This window comes from Xenia sp. Carnegie-2017, unplaced genomic scaffold (genome assembly GCF_021976095.1).
Source record: "Xenia sp. Carnegie-2017 unplaced genomic scaffold, XeniaSp_v1 HiC_scaffold_14, whole genome shotgun sequence".
In the NCBI taxonomy this organism is placed as follows: Eukaryota; Metazoa; Cnidaria; class Anthozoa; order Malacalcyonacea; family Xeniidae; genus Xenia; species Xenia sp. Carnegie-2017.
In genome coordinates, this window is record NW_025813447.1 from 5,470,107 (window position 1) to 5,494,737 (window position 24,631).

Consider the following 24,631-nt stretch of genomic DNA (forward strand, 5'->3'; position numbering starts at 1 on the left):
GAACATACATTTCGCTGACACTTTTGATCAGGTACAAGAACAAACCTTTTCTTCATACATTTCTTGTAAAGAAAATCAAGAAAATGTTTTTCACACAGATAGAGAAGGTGTGTGATTAAGTCATACCATTGGATGACAGAATGGGAATCATGATTTGCGGAGATGTACTACAACCACATATTAACACACAACCGATGCCTTCAAACAGGGTAATGTCCAAAAAAATAAAAGGTTGCAAATAATGAAAACAGCCCTTTGGGTCATTTGTTTACTATTGATGTGTTTACCGCATGCCGATGGGGTCCGGTAAAAGCATTTTACTTAATTAAAAATTTTAGACTATATAAAAAAGACAGCCTGGTTACAAATTCCATTACTATTATACGAAATAAGAATAATCTCTGCAGTGGTCGCCCATAAGCAGTGGCTTATGCAGGCATGACCTGAAAAACATCAAAAGTATAGCAATGTCAATAAGAAAAGATAATGGGATTATGATTCAAACAAAGATACAATTTTACAGAATTAATTGCTTGTCTTGGTTTGCAACCAATCTGGTGTGATTTTATAAAATAATTAATATTCACCCACACTACGTTTGGAACCCAAAATAGCATTGATAAAATATTTTTTGCATAATACCTCAAAAATGCATGACGAGAAAAACATCAATGCCCCTTAGCCTTGGATAATTAACATAAGAGGTCGTGGGATGTTTTGCCTCCGAGTATTCATCACGTACAAAACACTACTAATCAAAAAAATCAAAATGCTAATTTTTTCATCAGCAAATAAATGTATTGGTCGACTTCCATTCCGTGTAAATTGTTGGCATCACCCTGTAATCGCATAAGGAGACCACCAAACGAAACGTAAGCCGATCTAAAACATACAAAAGAGAAACTTTTGAAAAATCTAAACTTAGTGGATTTAAGCCTAAAGTACACCAGAGATTGCTGCTTTGCAAAATGTTATTCGTGGCAGCGAGCTTTAAACGGTGGTGGTTCTAAGGTAAGTTTGAATGTTTAATAATTCAAACTCCGCGAAAAAAATCATAATAGTAAAATTTTGGCTTTAATATCTTTTTTTAGATATTTCTGAACAACAGTTTTGTTGAGATGGTATTTTGACTTATGCCTCTGTCCTTTTCCTCTGCCGTGTGTGACTTGTAGCACTTATATTCAGAATGTTTCATATTTTCCTCTGTTTGTGGACTGAAAGTTAAGGATCAAGCTTACAGCAACTAGACAAAGCGCAGGCGTGTTAAATCAACGGACGAAAACAAAATGACGGGTTAAAGTCAATTAGATTTGGCGATGTAACTTAGGAAACAGTCCACCTTGCTATCCAGGATGTATAAAACACATAATAAAAACAGTAACAGGTAGTTGGACTTCTATTGCTTCATATAACTTTAAAACGGTCGCCATATAGTAACCATTTTCAGAGCGAGAATTGTGTTACCAAGAAGCAGTTTTAAAATAGCTCGAGCACAAAATGACAAAGCTATCACAACACGTTGAGTTAAATTATGGCATATGTTGTTTCAGATAACAAAATTCCAAGAAATTTGGCCAATATGTACGCGAATGCTAGACGTTAAAATCGTAAATTATGTTGCATTTTTCCTATTCAAAGGCTTTTTTTAAATTCTTCATCAATTTTGTTGCCAGCGAGGTGCCAGAAGCACTTGACGAAAACGGATACCGAAAACACTAAAATTTGACTCGGACGCCACTACAAAACGGAAAGAACAGACTTGGACAAAATATACTTTGGTACAACCCTCCATACAGCAAAAACGTCCACACAAACATTGGCCACAAATTTCTTTCAATAATCGATAAGCACTTTCCCATAGACCACAAACTTAGGAAAATATTCTACCGTAACACCATCAAACTCAGCTACATCTGCATTAATAATATCGAACAAATAATCAGCAATCACAACAAACATATATTAAAAAACTCAGACAAAACCAACGACAACACAACGAACAAAAGACACAAACAAAACATGCAACTGCCGACAATCATCCGTTATCTACCAAGCAACTGTGAAACGCAAGGACAATAACACAACTGAGACGTACATTGGACTTACAGAAAACGAACTTAAGACTAGACATAAAAGTCACACTGCCTCTTTCCGCCACAAAAAACTACAAAACTCGACCGAACTCAGTAAGCACATTTGGACCCTTAAAGACAGCAGCATTGACCACGACATTTCATGGAATATCATCACATATGGCAAACCATACAACACAGCACCAGTGAAAGATGCAATCTTTGCCTCAAAGAAAAACTATTCACCCTCTAACAACCATTTAAATCATCTCCCAATAAAAGTGACGAACTTGTTTCCTCTTGTCGCCACGGATTCAAAACATTCTTATGTAATTTGTAACTATACACCTTAATTAATATGCTCACTTCCGTCATCTTGTATGTATATTTTAAACATTTAAGTTCATTAAGTCTCCTGAAGAGCGAGCAATCACGAAACAGGCCTGTCGGAATGAATCTGTAGTTTTGGTTAATTATTTTCATCATCATTACATATATTTACGATCAGCTTTCGGGCGTCGAGCACTGTTTTATACGGAAAATCATCACATACAAACTTACTATTATATATATTTATTTATATACAGTTATTTACATAATTAGAGGTATCCGATTACTATGGATGTGTAAGTGTAATGTGATGTACAGTACCGCTCACGTATATCTTAACACTCTTTTGCGTAAGATTAAATTCTCCCTTTCTTCCACAGAACAATAATTTGTTACTTAACGTAAGATGAAAGCCTTTTATCTGACATATATATCCAGTTATGAGTGAGAACTCTGGTAACTACTTCAGGTATAAATAGTTTGAATGATACATGCGCATACGTACATAACCATGTATCTGCTACGCGTATCACACGCGTGTCATACGCACATTATATGTATTTGTATCCTACGGGCATGGTACGCGTATATGCGCACATTATATTTGTATCCTACGCGTACCATAAACAGTAATAGGTAGTTGGACTTCTATGTTAAGATATACGCGAGCGGTACTGTATAGATAAGGTGAGGTGTTGAGACTGTGATGTATAGTTAAGGTGAGGTGTTGAGACTAAAACGACAAGAATTTGAACCTAGGACGGCGTGATCACCGCACCGACAACTGTACCCCTTAGCCAGAAAAGAGGCATAACGTCAAGCACAAATATCCCAACATCACTTTCACCTCTGAGACGAAAAATAATGGACGACTGCCATTTTTAGACATTGACATTTACCGCTCAAACGACAAATTCACCACCTCTGTATATCGTAAACCCACGTTCACCGGTCTTTTCACAAACTTTCTCAGCTATATCCACTTTCTTATAAACGCATCTTAATCTTTGGCCTATTACACCGCTTTTCCAACCTCTGCTCCAGTTATGAGACTTTTCATGCACAAATTTGAAACCACTAGAAAACTACTCAAACTCAATTGCTATCCAACAAATATGTTCGACCACATTGTGTCCCAAAGAAAATAGTGTATTTCTGTCTCCCATTCACCGGCTGTCACTTCTTGCTAACCCGCACACAAATCAATCGTCTCTACAACGCTGCTTTCCCTCATCTCAATGTCAGATTCGTCTTTCGCACCCCCACACGAATCTCTTCATTTCTTCCCTCTAAGGATAAAATTCCCAAGTCTCTCAGATCTGGTGTCGTTAATTTTCACTGGTGATCCAGGTAAGTTACCACTAGTAGCAAACCATGTTTTTCCTTATGCAAAACCATCAAGCACTATTGGTGAGCAGAGCATGGCGTTTTAAAGCATAAGAAATGTTTGATAGAGCTAACAAATTTACGAGTGCAAGCTATGACACCTGAACAAACAAATTTTAAAAAGTTATCGTTAAACCTCCACAAATGCCAATCAACAAATGATGATTGGAAATTACTTCTGTCTCGTCAAGGTTAAAAAGACACGAATTAGCAAGTAAGCTTGAACATCCAACTGACGAATAAATGCTCGCCATTTGTTAGAAATGGGAAAAAAAGATACTTTCTGATGACATTAGTCTTACAAGCAATTTTTTTAGCAAAGGCGACAGAGTTATGCTAACCATAAATTTTTGGTCAACTGCAGGGCTCTGTAATGAAGCTACAGGAACGGTTGTTGATATTGTTTTGCACCGGTCTTGCCTATTGCAGCCATAGATTTTCCAGGCGGAAGACGTAATCTTATAATGAATATTAGAGCCCAGATTATTGCAATAATATGAATTGCTATTGTAAATCTAATAATGTATTAATGAAAAAAATTCATTGACGTTTCCTCGCAACGCGCGATATCAATGGTATAAAGTTACATAATAAATGACATAGAACTTAAGAATATAAATGACAGAGCACAACTCTTTATATAACAATTTCTGGCGACGAAGATAAACCTAGACGATACATGCAATGCTGGACAATGAAACGACAGAAGCACCGGTAACAATCATCAACAGACATCTTAATTAAAGTGCATCTAAACCTTACGTGGTTTTTAAACTATCCCATGTACGTGGTGTCAAACGCCATTTTCCAAAGTTTTGCTGTAATCGGACAAATAGTTTGCGCTGCAAACCCCGTCAAAGTTGCAAAATTATACCATTTTAAGAGCTCGGTTTTACCGCTATAAGACAGGGACTGCGCATCCAGCTGACGTCATGTAAGTAACACGGGTCTGAACTATCGTAAAGATACATGAAAAGTATAGCAAAATGTTGTCATATAAGGCCAACTCAGTCCACTATAACCGACAGGTTTAACGTTTTCTGCCCATAAGGCAAAGGCCTTCACTCATTCCTTATAATGGGTCCGCCAATCTTGTTGAAATAAGTGGCTCGACTTTGTTGCGTTAAAGCGAGTAAAATGCCCAAATATCAGCTATGTGTAGTATTTGCATAATACATTTAAATCAAAGAACTTGACTAAGCGATATATTTTAATTTGCAAAACAAGCAAGCTTGTTTAGAAGCTTTGTTCCCAGTCATTGCTGGCCGAATCTTCTCTTACGTATATGCGACACAAAAAGCGCTTGTTTATATGAGAGCCGGGATGGATTGACTCCCGAAACGGGAGATGAACGAGACCTCGGATTTTATACATTTTCTAAATGTAATTGTGGAAACGAGACTTTTTTTGTCTAGGAACGGTTAGTCGGAATCGATATTTTTAACCGTGATCCAGAAGAATGCAAGGTGTGTTGGCAACATCCATCGATTATATCTCACTTTGCCAGAAATTGAACAATTTCATACATCTGCTAGCAACATTACACAACTTGTTTACGACATTGATTGGCAATAAGTAGACATTGTTATCATGAATCAAGTAGTTCCAGGCTGCGTTAAGTGAAAGAACTCGCTTTAGGTCTGAAATTGAAGGCTTCAATGACGAGATTATAGCATAACATGTAGATACCTAACAACAGCAAAATGAGACGATGATATCAGTATTTTTCTTGCGTCTTCACGAGAGTTTATTTATCTTTAAGATTGCAGCTGACCTGTAAAAAGAAAAATAAGGTTACAAAAAATATCTGCTGGTTTAACACGGATATCTACTATCAATAAACGTATACAAGATTATTTACGTTTATATATTTAGTGCTTCAGCATGGAGATCACGTGATTAATTTTGAAAATATGCCACCGGAACCTTAAATAAAAAGGTTCAGCTCAAAAGAAAACGTAAAAGAAAAAGAACAAAAAGTGCTTAACTTTTTCGTTAGTTGGAAGCAGGCCAATAAATATTGGCCACCCATCAATTGACCAAGTCAACGCGATGGTGTTTTATTACTTTCGATAACTCATTAGTGTTGTTCTTCTAACATGTCAACACACTATGTTTCAAACTTTCGATATCGTCACCTCCTTACCTTAACAGAATCCCAAACTGCTTTGTGATCACTAAAGTAAGTTTCAAGAGTACTTGTTTGGATATCTTCTTCCATCAAATTTGTATAGACGTGATCAATCAATGTTCCATTATCTGTAATAGAACTAGATATAAGTTGCTCGAGACCTTATTCATTGATCATGAGATTGTACAGTGACCTTCGTACTGCTTCATCACGCCAATTGACATTAAAGTCGCCAATGATTAAAATCTGTGAAGAAGGACAGTGCAAGTGTTGGAGATCTGTATATAGCAATTACAATTAAGTCTGGGTGTTCATATGTCTTCATCAAAGTTAGCTCGATTCCATGATAGTTTCTTACACATGGATATCCTGTCATCATGGAAAGTCTGAAATATACAGCTGCTCCGTGATATCGACGATTATTATTCGAAATGTCGTCATTTCTGTATAACTCATAGCCCCCTAATCGCATACATTTCATCAGGATCCTGTGCACTAAATGTTGTTTCAGTAAAAATTAGGATGTCGCCTGACGAATAATTTATATCTTTTCTAACCTCTTCAATATGTTTGTGCAAAGAGCTTGCATTGAGAAAAGAAATTTTCAAATCAGTGTGATTTAGCATGTACAAAGGAGTAAAACAAAGATCTACTTTACAGTCATTTCTTAGCAAATGCATTTCTTCTACAACTTTAAGATCAATGCGAATCGTACTCTCACAAAGATCGGTTATAGACCTTAGATCTGATATAAATAGACCTTCTCACGCTTTTGAAATGTTATACTCCAAGATTAAGCAAGAACCCATTTATGAGCCTTCTGGATTCTACCCGGAATTCATAAGGACTCGGATAAAAGACATCGCACAATCCGGTCTTCGCAGTTATAATCCACCAAACTTTTATACTTAAAGACAGACATCAAAGCGTTGAATGATTTAACAACGTATTGAAATAATAATCAAAATGTCTTGCCCACGTTACTGGGTCACTTTGAATAAGTCGACACATTTCCTCCAAATTGAGGTTATTCCATTTTTCATCACTATAATCCTTGTGATCAATAAGTTTTCAAAGAAATCTTAATAAATGATTCCATTTCGTTTCTGCAGATGAAAAACTGTCAAATCATAGCAAACAAATCCTTTTTTGCTCTTTCAAAGTAAGGTGGTGAGCCCCTGAGGGTTTTGAGAAATCTAAAATCATCATCGTGGTTGATTAGACTTTAAATACCTTCGGTAGTTTTTAGGTCTCCAGCAGTTAGTGTTCTGTGGCCATTTTGTTTTTTCGGAGGGCATTTTGGGCTTGACCAAGCAAGAATTTCACTTGCAAATTCTTAGCTTTGTTTATCACCTGGTCTTTTTTGTCCATGAAATGTACCTGGATATGTCATTTCTTCCGAATACAGATCTCTATATATACTCAATGGTATATTACCTTCACCGAGTGCAACATTATAAATTTGCTGTCTTTCACTATCATTAACAAAATCTGAAGAAGTCAACATACTATAAGTCACTCCAGCTGTTATCTCGGCTTTATCTTCCCTCCATTCATCTTCAAGAGACTGACAAGTTGTTGTTGTTGTATTATCATCTACATTAGTGTGCAATAATTCCATGTTATCAGAGGTTTTATTCATCGAGTCTTGAAAGCTTCTCAACCAATTACTGTTGATAATGATTCCTTAATCGTGATAAAAAGGACTTGTATTAATCAACCAAGAATCTGCTTGCATCACTTGGTGTGGTCTTATGTTCATTGAAAGTGCAGAACTTTTGTATTGTAATCTTCGTTTAAGTTGTACTTTAACAGTACCTGTCTCATCTGATAATCTAGGCAGCATATTTACTGTGCTGTTGACATCTGCAGGAACATTAACGACATTACCAGTAATCTTGAGTTGGCCACCTCGGGGGGCCTGAAATAATTTTTGAAATGCCAATCTAGGGGCAATAAGTCGACATTCAAGTTCATTTAAATCAAAGAAAGATGGTTTTTCAGGAAATTTCATAACATTAGCAATTGCAGAAGGTGGGAGTTTCCCTTTCAAGTGACTGTTACAGGTTAAACAAATCCATTCGATATTACCAAAACGTTTTATATTCTGCAGATCCTGAGTTATGTCACGATCGAACAATCTTAATTTGTCTGCAGGAGAGACAGAATGTTTATACCACAATTGATCACAGCAAATGAAAACATATAGAGGTCCTGTGGATATAGAGTTATGAAACTTGGTAATATGTGTACATATGCCAAAATCTTTTCGTGGCAAGCAACAATTTATTGCATTTGTAGTTCCAACTGAATGCATTTCATTACCTTTATGTTTATGATGCTTTGTAGATTGTGCATATTTTCTAGAAGCTCTTTCTTTCTCTGTCTTTTGCAAGTCTAGCTTCTCTTTGCTCATCGGTCTCATTTCTTCTTCTAGCTTTTTTAGCATTACTGTCAATGGCAAGTGTACTTTTCCTTTGTTCAGCAATCTTACTTTATCTTCTAGCTTTTTTAGCATTACTGTCAATAAGACAACTTTCTCTTTGCTCAGTAGTCTCATTTTGTTTTCTAGCTTTTTTAGCATTACTGTCAATGGCAAGTCTACTTTCCCTTTGCTCAACAGTCTCATTTTGTCTTCTAGCTTTTTTAGCATTACTGTCAATGGCAAGTGTACATTGTCGTTGCTCTGCCATCTCATTTTGTCTTCTTACTTTTTTGCAATTATTATCTTTGGCAAGCCTAGTTTCTGTTAGCTCACTGGTCTCATTTAGCTTTTTTAAACTATTGTATTCAATCATTTTTGCAACTCTAGCGTCACTTTGTTTGGTTGATTCATTAGTTCTCCACCTTTTTCTAGATGTTTGAATATTTCTAATGCTGTCCACTTTTTCTGAGTTTATGTTTGATTGTTCAAATTGCTCAGCAGGTCTGCAATACTTTAATTTTCAGTACCTTTTGAATCAAGCCCTGTGTCCATATCCTCATTAATAATGCACTTTACTCCCTTTAATTTAAATGGTACTAAAATATTTGTCTCACTTGACTTTGATATTAATCGCAAATACTCTGCAAGATTTTCAATTCCTTCCAGTGATATTAAAATACAATAACCCAATGCACACGGTCTACCATATAAATCCCGTAAATGTGAATCAAACACTTTAAACACATTGGGAAAAGGCATCATTATTGCTACAGTATTCAAACCAATTGTGACTAAACAACTTTTATAGTTTAATGAATGAAATACTTCATTCAGAGCATGCTCAAGAGTCACATATGGGAGACTATTTTCACTTAAATATAATGCTCCTGAATAAGAACTGCTTTATTGCATATAAAATGTATGATTATCCAAGTCTACATACTCAGGGACATCAGTTAGTAATAAATAATCCTTATTTATACTTTGGATTATCACACCATATAAATTGTTTCCATAAACTAAAATTGTGTTTAAAATTGACTGATCCCAAAGACTGATCGATTTAATTTCTTCATAAATGATTGCATATAATGACATGGCAACACATTGCTTACCAACATTTATACAAAACATCAAATCAATACCTTGATTAAAATTAGCATGTACTGTATGGGCAGAATCAACTATATCATTTATAGTCCTAGGGCCTGAATTTTCCTCTACATCATTTGAAAGTTTTAGTGTTGTGGTATCCCTTACCAAATAAGGTCTTATATTAAAATGAAAGAAAATAATTAGCATATTATTATACTAGGAGTTACTACTGCCAGGCATTTGCTGCCTCTCGCACCGAGTAGGGCAAAGTGCCCTTTGCAAATTGCTTTTGGGTGTTTTCCATCATTTATCATCTGTTATGAGCGACACAATACCAAATGGACAGAGGCATTTTTTAAAACATACAATTGATATGATGAGCAACAAACTGCAATATCTTGTATATTTTGTAACTTAATATAGACAAAGTAACTGTATCACCTTTTATTTTCAAATTCTCATATAACTAAGTCAATTTATAGAAGAACATGCAAGAAGTAACACTGTGGTATGTATAATATACAAATATTAAATTGGGAATAATTGGACGAGCAGTTTTCCAAAGTTCATTTTACAAAATTTGCATGCTAAAGGCAAGCGGTAGCAAAGCAATTGCTTCATTAAAATTATTGATCTTTACATGTATATGTTGCATTGGACATGAAAGTGTGAACTCAGCCAATAACCAATTAAATCATGTCAACTGGAGCCTAAAGGATAATTTCTGTATTTTGTTCAATTTGTTGCCAACCAGCACAAGATCAACACATCCATTAACACCAACAATTATATGGTGTAACTATATTATCTGATTTTATCTGGATTCATGTTACTCAGTAATTTTCAGCAAGGAATCACTTTTATACACAAATAAACTTTAATGGTACATTCCATGTTGCGGTCATTATTCATGAACATTAGCATTCTATTTACATACATTATACATACAGTGATCATGAGGATGGAATTGATTTGTTGTATAGGACTGATTACACATTACTTTAACAAAGGGGAATGGGACTTATTGGACCTATTGGTCCATGTCTTTCACAAACTGTAATGTTTCTTCCTTAAAATATTAAAATGCACTGCTATATAAGTGTCACGCGCTCGGAAAGCCGACGGCAAGCTCGAGTGAGCATAAGTATATCCGCTATAGGTGCTTTACTTGCGACGATTATAGAGACGTCCTCGCAAATTTAACATAAAATTCATAGCCATTTTGAATGAAAACTGTTTTTTAGATAAATACTTTATTGTCATTTGTCATCCAAACGCTTTGTGAAGAGTAAAATCGTCGTTCACGGAAAAATCGAACGAAATTTTCTTCTGTAAATGAACAGAGTCAACAGAGTGATGATCAAATGAGTTTGACATGTCAAAGCAAAACTTTCCCGTTAGTTCATTAGTTGAGTTGTCCTTGGAAAATTCATAATTTGTCTAAATTCGTCGAAAAAGGTGAATATGTTGACTCGTTTATAGAAAAGGTCAGAATTTATGCTGAAGAATGTAAGTACACAAATATTGAGGAACATATAATTGATGCTTTGATTTTTGGTTCAAGTGATTCTCGGGTACAGGCATAATTACTTAAACACGATGATTCCCTCACATTGAATAAAGCTATTGACATTGCTCGAACTGTAGAAGACACTACATCACAATTGGCAGATATAAGAAGTAATGAACTTCATACTACAATTATAAACACTTTAAAAAATTGTGACAATAACAAACAACATTTTGGCAAATCTCTTAAAGCATGCAGCAATTGTGGCACGAAACATGATCAAACTAAACGTTCACTGTGCCCAGCATATTCACTGTGCCCAGCATCACGAGTTGCATCATTGGAAAGAGTTTGTACATCAGAGGAAAAGAAACCGCCTAAGGATTTAACAAAGATAAAAATATTTCAGAAATAAGTTGACAAGACATTTGGAGATCTTCCTGGTGTGATTGAGATCGCTGATGACATTATCGTTTTGGGAAAAACGCTCGATGAGAACGACCAGAACTTGAAAGCAGTTAGGGAGCGTGCTAGACAGACAGGTATTTCATTTAACCCAGAAGGGTGCAAAATTGCATGCAAGGAGATATCCTTCTTTGGTTACGTTATTGGCGCTGACGGTCTTAAACCCGATCGAGGAAAGGTAAAAGCCATCAAAAATATGCACCCATCAACCAGTCGCGCAGACATTAGAACATTTTTAGGAATGTTTCAAGTTCTTAGTAGATTTATTTCCAATCTAGCTAAAGTTTCAGAAGTATTATGGGACCTTATAAAGAGTTCCAATGAGTCCCAGTGGTTTGCAGAGCAAATCCCTCCGAAATCACCCAAGTATTTTGACGAAGGTAAACCCGTGATCATACAAGTAGATACGTCAATGCGTGGTCTAGGAGAAACACTGTATCAAGACAAAGGTCCTGTGGAATACCGCAGTAAACTCCTTACTGAAACAGAGTGTCGTTACTCCAACATTTACAGAGAAATGCTTGGCATCGTGTACGCCTTAGAAAATTTCACTACTACGCATATCGCCGTCATGTAATCGTAGAAACAGATCGTAAACCGTTGCAATCAATTTTCAAGAAATATCTTTCGAGTGCACCACCTTGCATTGCTAGGATGATGCTTCGCATTCGAAAGTATGATGTTGAAATTAAATATGTCCCAGGAAAAGATATACCATTGGCGGATGCACTATCGAGATTAAGCCCGTGCGAAGAAGAAGCAATATCAGGACTTGATATGTCGATAAATGAGTTAAATATGCACCTTAATGCAAGTCCAACGAGAATCCAACAAATTCAGAAACCTGAAACCGACAAGGATCCTATTTTAAATGTACTTAAATCTTTCATAAGTAATGGATGGCCAGACAAAAAGAGCAGATTGTCTTTTCCACTTACACAGTTATTGGAACTATCGTGAGGAATTAACAGTAGTTAATGGCTTAATCCTTAAAGGAACCTAGTGATTCCAAAGAAATTACAATCAGAAGTTTTGGAGCAGCTTCACTATGCACATCAAGGCGGAGAAAAATGTAAATTACGAGCGAAAAGTTCCGTCTTCTGGGCAGGTATTAATGTTGATATTGAGAATATGGTAAGAAATTGTAATCCGTGTCAACACAATCAAAGAATGAATGAAAAGGAGCCCTTAACACCTTATGATATACCACCCAGAGCATGGCACACTCTTGGTTCAGATATGTTCTTTTGGAACAATAACTCATACCTTCTTGTGTCCGATTATTACAGTAAGTTTCCAATTGTTCAAAATTGTAAGAAATTCAGTCCAACACTGTTATAGAGCACATGAAATGCATATTTGAAGAGCATGGAATCCCTAACAAATTGGTAACTGGTCATGACATTCAGTTCACCTCATCAAGTTTTCAAGAGTTCAGTAAGTTATATGGCTTTAATCATATAACAACAAGCCCGCACTACCTTCAATCTAATGGGTTTATTGAAAGAAATATACAGACTGTAAAGTATCTTCTACAGAAGTGTAAAGAATTCGGTTCTGATCCACACTTGGCAATGTTGTGCCCCCGAACAACACCTATCAACCACAATCTTTCTTCACCTGCAGAATTATTGAATTCGAGAACATATCAATATAATCTACCTGGTGTGACGAAACCTGCCTTATTTGTGGAAAATCAAGACATTAATGCTAAGCTGCAGGCCGCCAAGATCAACAAAAGTTCCATTATGATAAAACATCAAGAGGACTTTCAGAAATATACCCTGGTCATGACGTTAGAGTATTTAACCCTTTTAGTCACCAATGGGATTCCGGTGTAGTTCAAAATAAAGGACAGACGCCAAAATCGTATAGTGTCGATTTATTTAGTGCTAGTACTTTGAAACGTAATCGTCGCCACATTCGTCCTATCCCAGAGCCGAGTAATGACGCTGGGGATGGTGCCCAGAATGCTAGAACAAATGATGTACAACCCGCTACAGCTGAAAACAATGCTCCAGTTTCGTCAATTAACAAGGTAACACAATCGGATGAGTCTCCAGAGCACAGAAAATTCACTCGTATAAGGAAACCTCCGGACAGGTTACAATATCTGAAATAGTTAATTTAGTTATGTTTAAACTCTGATTATGACTTTATAGTATAATGACGTTAATAACTTTAGAGAAGAGGGGATGTTTGGTATCCCGTACCAAATAAGGTCTTATATTAAAATGAAAGAAAATAATTCAAAAAATCACTGTTCTTTTTACTCTTAATCAATTGGCCTTTTAGATAAGGCAGGCAGAATACATTTAGGTAAAACATTAACAGTATTTGATTCCAAAGGTCCCCTTTAAGTCGACTCAGACTGTTGTAACGGTCAGTAAAATTGTGGTTTGAACCAAATCTTCAGCGATAAACTTCAATAGTTAAGGCGGATCTCCACTAGACGATTTTTATGACGATCGTCTTAAAAATTCGCTGCGCCACATGCGCAGTACGAAATAAAATCGTCAACAAAATCGTCAAAGACGATTGCAACTTGCAATGTGAAATTGAGAAAATGGCCGATGTGAATCAAACTTTAATGCATTATTTACTTCTTCGAAGGCATTTGATTTTATTGCATGCATGTAGAGTAAGATCTATGAAAACAAAGCGAAAACGACCAAGATTTTGGATGCGTATACTGTACGAGGAAAGAAATGAGAAAGGAGAGTACAATTTGCTGGTTAAAGACTTGCGATTATACGATCATGAAATGTTTTTCAGATATTTCAGGATGTTACCTGACACTTTTGAGACCTTGTTGGGGTATATTGCCCCGATGATAAGAAAGAAACGAAAATGCGAGAACCAATAAGTGTAGATCAAAGACTTTTAGTCACTCTGCGATATTTGGCAACTGGGGATGCTCATACAACTATCGCTGCCAATTATAGAATGAGCTCAACGACTGTTGGTCGAATTATCTACGAAACATGCAACGCACTTTGGGACAAACTAAAGGAAATGGGTTTCATGAAAACTCCTTGCACTGAAAGTGACTGGATAAAGTATCTAGATTTTGAAGATCGGTGGAACTTTCCTAATATGCTGGGAGCAATTGATGAAAAGCATGTGCAGATGTTTGCTCCAGCTGAACAGGCATCGAGTTTTTTAATTACAAAAAGACTCATAGCATTGTTTTGTTGGGACTTAGTGATGCAAATTATAAATTCACACTGGTTGATATTGGTGATAGTGGGCGGCAAAGTGATGGCAGCGTGTAAGCCAACAGCAATCTTGGCTATGCTATTGAAAACAAGCTTCTCAACATGCCCACAGATGGCAAGATTACCCATTCAACGAAAGTACTACCCACGTATTTGTAGGGATGATGCATTTGGCCTAAAATGACACATGATGAAGCCCTATCCTTTTTCAAACCTGTCTGAGAGGAAACTAATTTTCAATTACAGGCGAAGCAGAGCCAGACGTGACATTGAAAATGCTTTTGGTATATGTGCTAATCGGTTTTGTGTGTTTCATAGGCCTATAGTTGCCAAAGTTGATAATGTGATTGCCATAACTAAAGCTGTTGTGGCATTGCCTAACTTCCTTATGAGCATAAATGAAGATGACGATTCAAATCTATACTGCCTACCATCATTTGCTGATCAAGATGGGCAAATGGGTAATGAGTTTAACCCTGGTGAGTGGCGACAAGATGCAAATTGTATGAATGGATTGGGTGACATTACAGATGTTGGTGCATCAAATAACTATGGTGCAGAAGCTAAGTGGGTTTGTGAACAATTTGCTGATTAGTTTAATAATGAAGGAGCAGTTGACTGGCAGTGACATATAGTAAGGTGTTCAAAATAAAAAACAAATTTAAAGCTATTTATATTCAATATGAGCATTAGTGATGTGATGGGTTTTCATACGAAAGGGGTTTTTCACTTATGTAGTTAGCAATACATGTATAAGCTATAATTCTAAAAATAAATGATTTCACTAGCTATATATCTGTATTCGTTGGATGGAACGTATCTTGTATAAGTGAGAGTATGTTATTAATTTTTTAATGCGATCTGTGAAGTTCTACAACAATTTTTTTTATTTATCTGTATATTGTAAATCATACAAAAGCTGTTGAAATTTTAATTTAGCTTGTCTGAGTTGCTTTTTTTCCATATCTCTTTAAACTGGAACAAGACTCATACAAAATAAGTCTGCTTCATCCTTATCTTCATTTTCACTTTTACCTGACATTCCTTCTAAATAATTTAAGATTTTCTGGTCCATACTCTTCACATGGTCAAGAAATGGGTCTAGTTGATCTTTAGAATTAGGACGTTTTCTTTTACCATATTTTGCCTCATCTGATACGCTTGAACAGCTTGAAGAAGGCTGACCAGGTCCTGGACATTGTGATGAGGATATGTCCAATATGCTCTCTGGTATTGTTTGGATTTCAAGATCCACATTGCTGTGAGTTTCCAAATTGCTTGTTTTCTCATGAAGAAATCTCATAACCTCAAAATATTTGCATGTTTTAAGTGTCGAAACAGCTGCCCCAGATTTAGACAATGCTCGCCTCTTATCAAGGCATTTTTTAGAGAATCTTTAAGGTTCTTAAAAATTTTCTGAAGGTATGGAACTGAAAAAAGGGCAAGAAACAAATTTTGTCAGAGTTGACATAAAATACGAAATAACACATATAGTCAAGGAGCACAGTCAAACGAAATGGTGAGACGGACACCCTTACGCAGATACGTCGAGATGTTTTCCTGTCCACTTTAGCATGTTTAACATGCTACATCACAATAACAAAACAACACATAACTGAAATTCTCAAGTTTCTTGAAGTCTTCCTTTAATTTAGAACACTTACCTTTTCGCTTGAACATTCGAGACAAAGATTTCCATGCATTAAGTTTCATGGTCCTATTTTTGTAGTTTATATTGCTTGTATCCCGCAAGCAACTATAGTCTCCGAGAGCTTGCAAAAACATTTCCTTATCGAGCTCTCCAACACCTTGTACCACATTTTGATCAACAAAATGTTGCACCACTGAGATACTCCTCGGAGATTCAAGTATTTGAATCTCTGACGGCATATTTTCTACAGAATTTGTACCGTTCAGTTGGAATTCGTTTTTTCACTGGTGGCAGCCATTTTGACCTTAGAGAAATGGTAATTAGTTTCACAAAATGAAATTTCATTGGTTCAATTTACGACGACCGTCAAGCGCTCGACGAAAAGTAGAAACCGTTTCTACTTTTCGTCGAGCGCTTGACGATTTTGTTGACGATTTTTATTTCCTACTGCGCATGTGGCGCAACGAATTTTTAAGACGATCGTCATAAAAATCGTCTAGTGGAGATCCGCCTTTACACCCATGTTTCTAGAAATAAAAACCTCAGAACAGAAAAGAGTAGTCAATTGTTGACTTAAATTGTTTTTTTAGTAATTTTTTTAGTAATGTACAAGCAAGTTGGATTGTTTGGTTTAAATATATATCAGCACAACGGCTATTGTTTTGTACTCCTGCACAGTGACAAGGTTTAGTTTTGATACCTGCATAATGGCAAAGTATAGTTTTGATACCTGCACAATGGCAAGGTTTAGTTTTGATACCTGCACAATGGCTAAGTTGAATTTTAACTCCAGAACAATGGCAAGGTTCAGTTTTGGTACGTGGCCTTTCACGTAAATGATGCCCTGATTTTTGACGACCTGTGCGAGCAACAATGGCTCTGGTTTTATTTGTGCTGTTTGATACGTGCACTACCGACACGTAGAGCGCCTGACAAAAAGTCAGTGCAAGCAAGTTTGACTCGTGTATATAATGTGTATACGTTCGACTAATAATTGTGATCAAAATTTCTCGACCAGAGTGAACAAATGAGCGATTCAAGTACAAACTATTATTAAAAATGAAAGAAAACTTTATATTAGTTTACCTTGATCATCAAAGTGTGAAAATTCGCTACGCTTCGACAACGTGAAATTGCATGAAATAGGAAATTTACACCTTGCGGTATTTTCCGGGGGTAGCGACGAATACACAAAACGGTATTGTTCGCCATCGTTCGCATATACGACTATCTCCGAGGATTCCGACGGACAGACAGACAGACAGACAGACAGACAGACAGACCGAAGGACGGACACTTTTTCAGTGTAGCATAGTGGTTAGCCGCGCATAACGCATAACGCTATGGATAAATTACAGCAGACAGTTTGTTTTGAATTTAATAGAACCGTGCTAACTGTGTTCTTTACATGACGTCACGACATGAGCTTGATACCAGACCCCTTAGTGAAAATTATATACGGTAAATTTGGATTTTTAACAGCAATTTGCCAAGATAGATTTAATGCAAATCAATTTATTTTTTTAAATTTGTTAATTTCAAGAGTTGTTCTTTCAAACAATACTAAAATCCCCGTAAGGTTTAAATGCACTTTAACATCCTGACTTTTAAGCTATCAAATGACAGCAACGTTGGGATAAATGGAAACGAAATATCGTACGACAATTCGGATTCTTTGGTATAGAAAACCCTCAATCAAAGAAAAATAGTCTCATGAACTATGGAGGATAAAAACTTGCTGACTTATATGATTCTATACCTGATCCGATAGTCGAGGGCGAGCAAAACGTTTACACCCGACTCATTTGTAAGATCGATTAGCACTTTCTGCCGAAAAAGAATAGAGACTACGCCAGATTCAAGACAATGAAGAACAATACGATTCTAGTTAAAGCGATACAAGACAACTGGACACTACAAGAAATACTTAATGAAAGAGCTGTAGCTGAACAAGCTCAGAGACAAGCAGGAAGGATAAAGCGACAGCTGGAGAAAACACAGGAGTAAAATTTACGAAGCACAAAGGGTATGGATGGTGTGGTCGAAAACATAATAAAGGAGAACTTCCCGCATATGGTATGAGATGTCAAAAATGTGGAAAACAAAATCATTTCGCAGTCGTTTGCAAATCAACGGTTGCCGGATTCTCAGACAGAAATAAAAGAAGAAATCCATCGTGGTTTCACAACACGAACAACAGAAATCACGCCAAAAAGGCAGATCGATGAATACAAGGACAGTATCAAAAAAAGAAAAATTAAAGCAGGGAAACCTAGTATTCAACACATTGAAACAATACTAGCACAAGCAGCAATTCAAGCGATAAAGACTTCATCCAGCACCTTCGTATCCGACACACAACTCGATCAAAATCACAGGAAATCGCCAAATCATGCATGGTGAAAATCAATAGAATTCTAATGAACATCGAACCAGATAATGGATCGGAAGCTAATATAACGGACGAACAACAGTTCAGACATTTTAAATTGCAGAAACCCGAAATTCAATTACAGAAATCGAAAACTAAATTGAAATCGCTTTTTGAGGTAATTCCAGTAATCAGACAATGCACAGTAACGATAGAAAATCAGAAACAACAAACTCGCACACAAATCATTGTAATCAAAGGAAAGATAGACTCGCTACTGTTTAAAGGCAGACGTACATTATCCAATCTGCACATGGTGATCATTGATGAAACCAGACGATTATCAAAACAGATCGGTAAACTAAAACAAAAATTAACAGGACCAGCATCACTAATCACCACATGGAGGAAACCCTTCAGAAATACCATGATAGATTCCATGGAATTGGACGAGCACAAAGAGACGGCAAAGACATCGAGATACATCTTCCAACGAAAGAGAATACAATATCGATTGCCCAAAAACAAGTACCCTACCATTTAGTAGGACCATTAAAAGAATTGCTGAATTTGCTAAAACAACATAATCGAGTAAGTTCAAACACACAAAACAATTAAATGGTGCTCCCCACTCGTAGTGCAGCCAAAGGCAAAGAATCCCAAAGATATTAGAGTTAGCCTTGACTTACGCATCTTGAACCAATTAATGTGGAGAACAAAGCAGATCCAGGAAACGATAACCGAAGACTTTTTGCATTTAAAGAATGCACAGTACTTAGCAAAGTCGATCTTAATTATGGATACCACTTGTTTGCTCTGGACAAAGAATCAAGAAGGGTTATGCCATTTTCAACGCCATGGGGGGAACTATCGTTACAAACGCCTGGTTTTGGTGGAGTAAAGAGCAAAGATCTTCTTAACGAAGAAATATCTACGATTATAACGGGAATCCGCATGTCCTTAATAATCGGTATAATATCAGGGTAGGAGGAAGGGATGGGAAAGACCACAGTAAGAATTTAGAAAATCTTTTGGGTAGATTAAGAAGACATAATATTACTTTTCAGCAAAACTCTAACTAAAACAGAAACTCGCTGTTCTCAAATCGAGCAAGAGGATGCTTTGCATTTTATAAATGTTAAAAGAACTTTAGAAGTATGGCTACATATATGTAACCTTCTATGTAACCTTGTCGAGATAATTATACTCTTCACAGAACAAAAATCAAATACTGAACACTAATTTTTCAAATTTTGCGCAATTTGTCTAAGACCCCGTCCACACGTATGCGGATTCCTTTGAATCCGTAAAAATTTTTTTCCGGATACAAAAATATCTCCGTCCACACGTTGAGACTACATAGTATTCGTATTGATTTCGCCCGTCCACACGTATTCGGATTCATTCCGGAAATCTTGCAATATTTGTTACTGAGCATGCGCTACGCCTGTTTGCGCTCGCGGGAATTCCAGCTTTCTCTTATTATTCTCGATTTGAAACTGTTGAAACATGTCATATTCGGGTAGAAAAGCCATAAAAAACAAGGGCAGCAAATCTGAATCATTTATATGGAGCGACGATGAAGTCGAGTTGTTATTGAAGGTGACAATTGAATACAAAGCCGCAAAATCCATGGAGAACACTGACTGGGAGTCTTGCCAGAGTAAATATGGCGATATTCTAGATCGCTTTGTAAAACAATATCCAACCCCAGAAAATGCTGCCGCAATCCAGAAAGATTTCCCGCATACTGAGGAATAGATTTTCAGGGAATTCTCACTTCAAAACTTAAAATGATTCGATAAGAACACTCCAACAGCATCAATGGTATCTGGCATTATATGAGCCTTGCAATATGGTATTTTCCCACTCTTTAAGAAATCATTTAACTTTGAGTTGGAAAATACTCTTGCATCGTGTATACTCCCTGGCCATTTTACAACTACATCCAAAAAACATTTGTAGTCACAGTGTATTTATAGTCACAAACTGCTTGCACATTCAAGGTATGTCGCCCTTTCCTATTGACATAATCAGTGGAATTGACATTTGGCTGTTTGATTTCGATATGAGTTCCATCAATAGCTCCAATGCATTGAGGGAAACCATGTGCTCGGTTAAAGTTTTTCACGAGACATTTTACTTCGGATTCTGTAAAAGGAAGCTTGATATACCGAGGACCAAGGTGAAAAGTAATGGCTTTGCATACTTTACGGATGATGTTAGACACAACTTGACGTGACAACCCAAAAGCATTTGCCGTTTTTCGAATTCGACCTTCGTCGCTCAAGTAGTAAAGTGTCACTGCTACTTGTTTTACTACATCTACTGGAGCACGCATGACTGTTGTCTTGCCTTCGATATAAGGTCGTAGCTCATTAGCTAATTCATATAGGGAGCCTCTGCTCATACGGAAATTTTCTCGCCATTCCTCTGCAATCACGATCTGATTGACAAAATTATCCCACCAGGCACTGGTTCGTCCAGGTCTAACCCAAAATCGTCGAGGACGGTGTTGTTTTCCTGCTCGTTTAAGTTGTTTCTGCCGGACGTTTTGCCCAGTAGATAACGAACAAAATAGCTTGAAAATATCAAGCCGCCTTCTGGAATAACTTATTTTAGCGTTTAGTAAAGCGACATTCAGCTCCATATATGCTAAAATAGAGGAAATAAGCCAAATGATCACAGAAGTTATTTGCCTTCGATCGTCCGTCATGTTTAAATTTTGCGGTGAACACTGACGCCAATTTTTGACGTCATCGTATTAGAAAATATCCGGATTCGACCGTCCACACGTATCTGAAATGTTATCGGATTCAAAAATTTCCACTCTGGAGAGCGGATTCAAAAATATCCGGATTTGCATGCGAATTCGACGTGTGCGTGTGGACGATAGCTGTATCCGAAAAGAAAAATTTTCGGATTCAAATATATCCGCATACGTGTGGACGGGGCCTAAAATAGAGCGAGACGACCTGTTGAATTGAGACCCATTCTCTTTCCGTTGATTTCAAATAAATGATTAAGCTAGTAGTTTTGAAATTGAAAGGTTAGAGTTGGCATTTTGCCAAAAAATTGATGAGTCGAAATGAATTTAGCCAACAGAACGTCAATATGCATATACAATCATAGGCACTACGTTGTAATGACCCTTAGTACAGAATATACAACTAATGTATATATGATCTTAGGCAAGGCCCTGATACTCCGATAGGATCCTGCACAAAATCTGGACAGGATTTTGGGCAAAATTTGAACACAACTGGGAATTCTTTGCAGCATAATTAAAAGATATCAGTAGGATCCTGTGCAACGTTCAACAAGTTATGTGTAGGACAAGAGTAGGATTTCTGTCAAGGATCTTGCAAGATTGTACAACTACAAGATTTTATAGTATCCTAACTTAGGTTGTGTGAGCAACTAAGGTAGGATTCTACACATGATTTTTACCAAGGTAAGTATACAACACCAGTTATCAAATTTGTGAAGCCTATCTTTGAATAGATAAAAAATAAGATAAGGAATCAACAAAGTCTTGATAAAGAACAAAAAGGTTAATTGTTTTCCTTAAGTTTCATGATGTGCAACTGTACTGAGTTTATCTTAAAATTATGGGTACAAATAAATCTGAAACATCACATTTAATTTTGCTGCAAGTGCAGAGACTACATTTCCTGAAAAACTAGAAACTGTGACCAATAGAAAAGACAATCTAATTTGTCTGCAGCAATGATGAAACAAAATTTAAAAACAAAACATTCTTATACATGACTAAATGCTGTAAAGACACACTTACAATCTAGTTGGAGCTTCAGAAGAACTGCCTTCCTCATCGATACGATATGTCTTTCCATACATCACATATTCAAACTGATCAGCTCTTGAAGGCATGTTTTCCATAGGTTGATATTCTCCATCATCTGGTGCACCATCTTCTTGTAGTGTTGATGCAAGAAGTAAGCGAAACTTATCCCCAAGATCAACAGGATATATTTGAATGTTGACATCAAGAATGAGATCCATTTTGAAACTTTCACTTTCACAATATAATCTGGAGACTTGGAATAGATAGATAAATAAGAAAAATAAATAATAAAATTCAATATGCAAACTAACACAAGCATATTTTCCTATAATACATTAATGTGTTATATAATATCCGCAATGGGTTTTTAAAAGTCCATAATGATTTTTATAAATCATTATTCTAAATCCATGAATAGATTAAATGCCACTTTCCATTAATGTTATTAAACATGGAAATAAGTGAATTAAATAAATCCCCAAAAAATAATTTACGTTTTAAGATTGTAAGATTGAGAAGTCAGAAGCAATCCTTATAGTTTGATATATACCACCCTAGTGAATTCTTTAGAAATTTTCGAAATGTATCATGCCAGATCCTCTGTTTATAGTAACTACGGTGAAATTGGCGCCACATTGGGAAACAACATTCAAAACAATTTTCAGCACAACATTTAACACCACACTTGACAACTCTAAAAGTTGTTTTTAATTCACCTTTTCTACGAAACAAAAAACAACAAAAACATTTCGTAACTGTGTACAACAATATTTTTGTCCTTAAACATCACATATAAAGAATGGAAGCCACGAAATTGATAAATAAAGTAAGCTTTAATGTATCACCTTGCCTTAATGCCCTTTATTTGGCCTATAATTTAAAAACTACAAGGTGGAAATTTTTTAAACTTTTGTATAGAGTTTGATGTTTTTTCAAATAAATCGAAATATGTAGATGGCATAAATTTTAAAACTATTGAAAATCATCTTTGAAATAGTAAGACTCTAATAGTCATAATAAAATTAATTATGCATAAAGAACGATTTCCGGCCTTTCACATATAAAGCTCTATTACTAAAAAACTACATAGAAGAATTTTTTTAAACTTTGATATGTTATAGATATTTTTATTGTCTATAATATATCCAAAATCTGGAGGTGGCAAAAATTTCAAAAGTATCAGAAATCATCATTAAAGTAGAGTGATTACAAACTGTGAAGTTGGCACCACATTCAACTAAAACGATTATAACTAAAAACTACAAGTAAGAATTTTTTTAAATTCCAATATGTTGTAGACTTTCATATTTTCTCAAACATATCCAAAATCTGGAGGCAGAAATTTTAAAACTAAAGAGAATCATCATCAAACTAGGCTGAATCTAATAGTCATAATAGAATTATATATGCATAAAGAGCAATTTCCGGTTCTTTCACGTAAAAGTGTCGATAACTAAAAAACTACACTGAAGAATTTTTAAACTTTAATATATTATAGATGTTTTATATTCTATGATACATCCAAAATCTGGAGGTGGCACAAATTTCTAAAGTATCGAAAATTCATGCCATCTACATATTTCGGATATATTTGAGAAAATATCAAACTCTATACTCAACGAAAGTTTAAAAAATTCTACTATGTAGTTTTTAAATTATAGGCCAAATAAAGGGCATTAAAGCAAGGTGATGCATTAAAGCTTAGTTTATTTATGAATTTCATGACTTCCATTCTTTATGTATGATGCTTAAGGACAAAAATATTATCGTACACAGTTAAGAAATGTTTTTATTGTTTTGTTTCATAGAAAAGGTGAATCAAAAACAACTTTTAGAGTTGTCATTTTGAATGATAAATTTTAGTCAAATGTGGTGTTGAATGTTGTGCTGTGAATGTTGTGTTGAATGTTGTGTTTAATATGGTGCCAATTTCACAGTAGTTTTATGGAAAAATAATATCGGCGGTAGCACATGTTAAATTTAATTTTCAAAATCAAGAGCTAAAAAAACTAACTAACCTCTGTCGAACTTTTTCCCTTCTGGATTTATATCCTTTACATCAAAAATGTCCTCAAATAATACGCCAGACATATAGAATCTGTCGTACAAACAAGGTGTAAATGTTGTACGAGACAATAAACTCACAATATGCGTCCCCCCTTGGTTAAAAAG

General features: G+C 35.9%; 2 protein-coding genes across 2 annotated transcripts; both read right to left on the reverse strand.

Annotated features, from left to right (window-relative positions):
* Window positions 1-302: 302 nt before the first annotated feature.
* On the reverse strand, window positions 303-24,630 carry LOC124435413 (DNA-directed RNA polymerases I, II, and III subunit RPABC3-like). Its single transcript, XM_046985352.1, has 3 exons — window positions 24,478-24,630; window positions 22,451-22,712; window positions 303-882 (listed from the first exon to the last, which is right to left on the reverse strand). Exons 1-3 carry the CDS (start codon window positions 24,548-24,550, stop codon window positions 765-767), a joined length of 453 nt encoding a protein of 150 aa, XP_046841308.1. The 5' UTR covers window positions 24,551-24,630; the 3' UTR covers window positions 303-764.
* LOC124435412 lies at window positions 4,981-9,138 on the reverse strand. Its single transcript, XM_046985351.1, has 2 exons — window positions 5,935-9,138; window positions 4,981-5,562 (listed from the first exon to the last, which is right to left on the reverse strand). The coding sequence occupies exon 1, from the start codon at window positions 8,615-8,617 to the stop codon at window positions 7,607-7,609; it is 1,011 nt and encodes a 336-aa protein (XP_046841307.1). The 5' UTR covers window positions 8,618-9,138; the 3' UTR covers window positions 4,981-5,562; window positions 5,935-7,606.
* Window position 24,631: the final 1 nt, after the last annotated feature.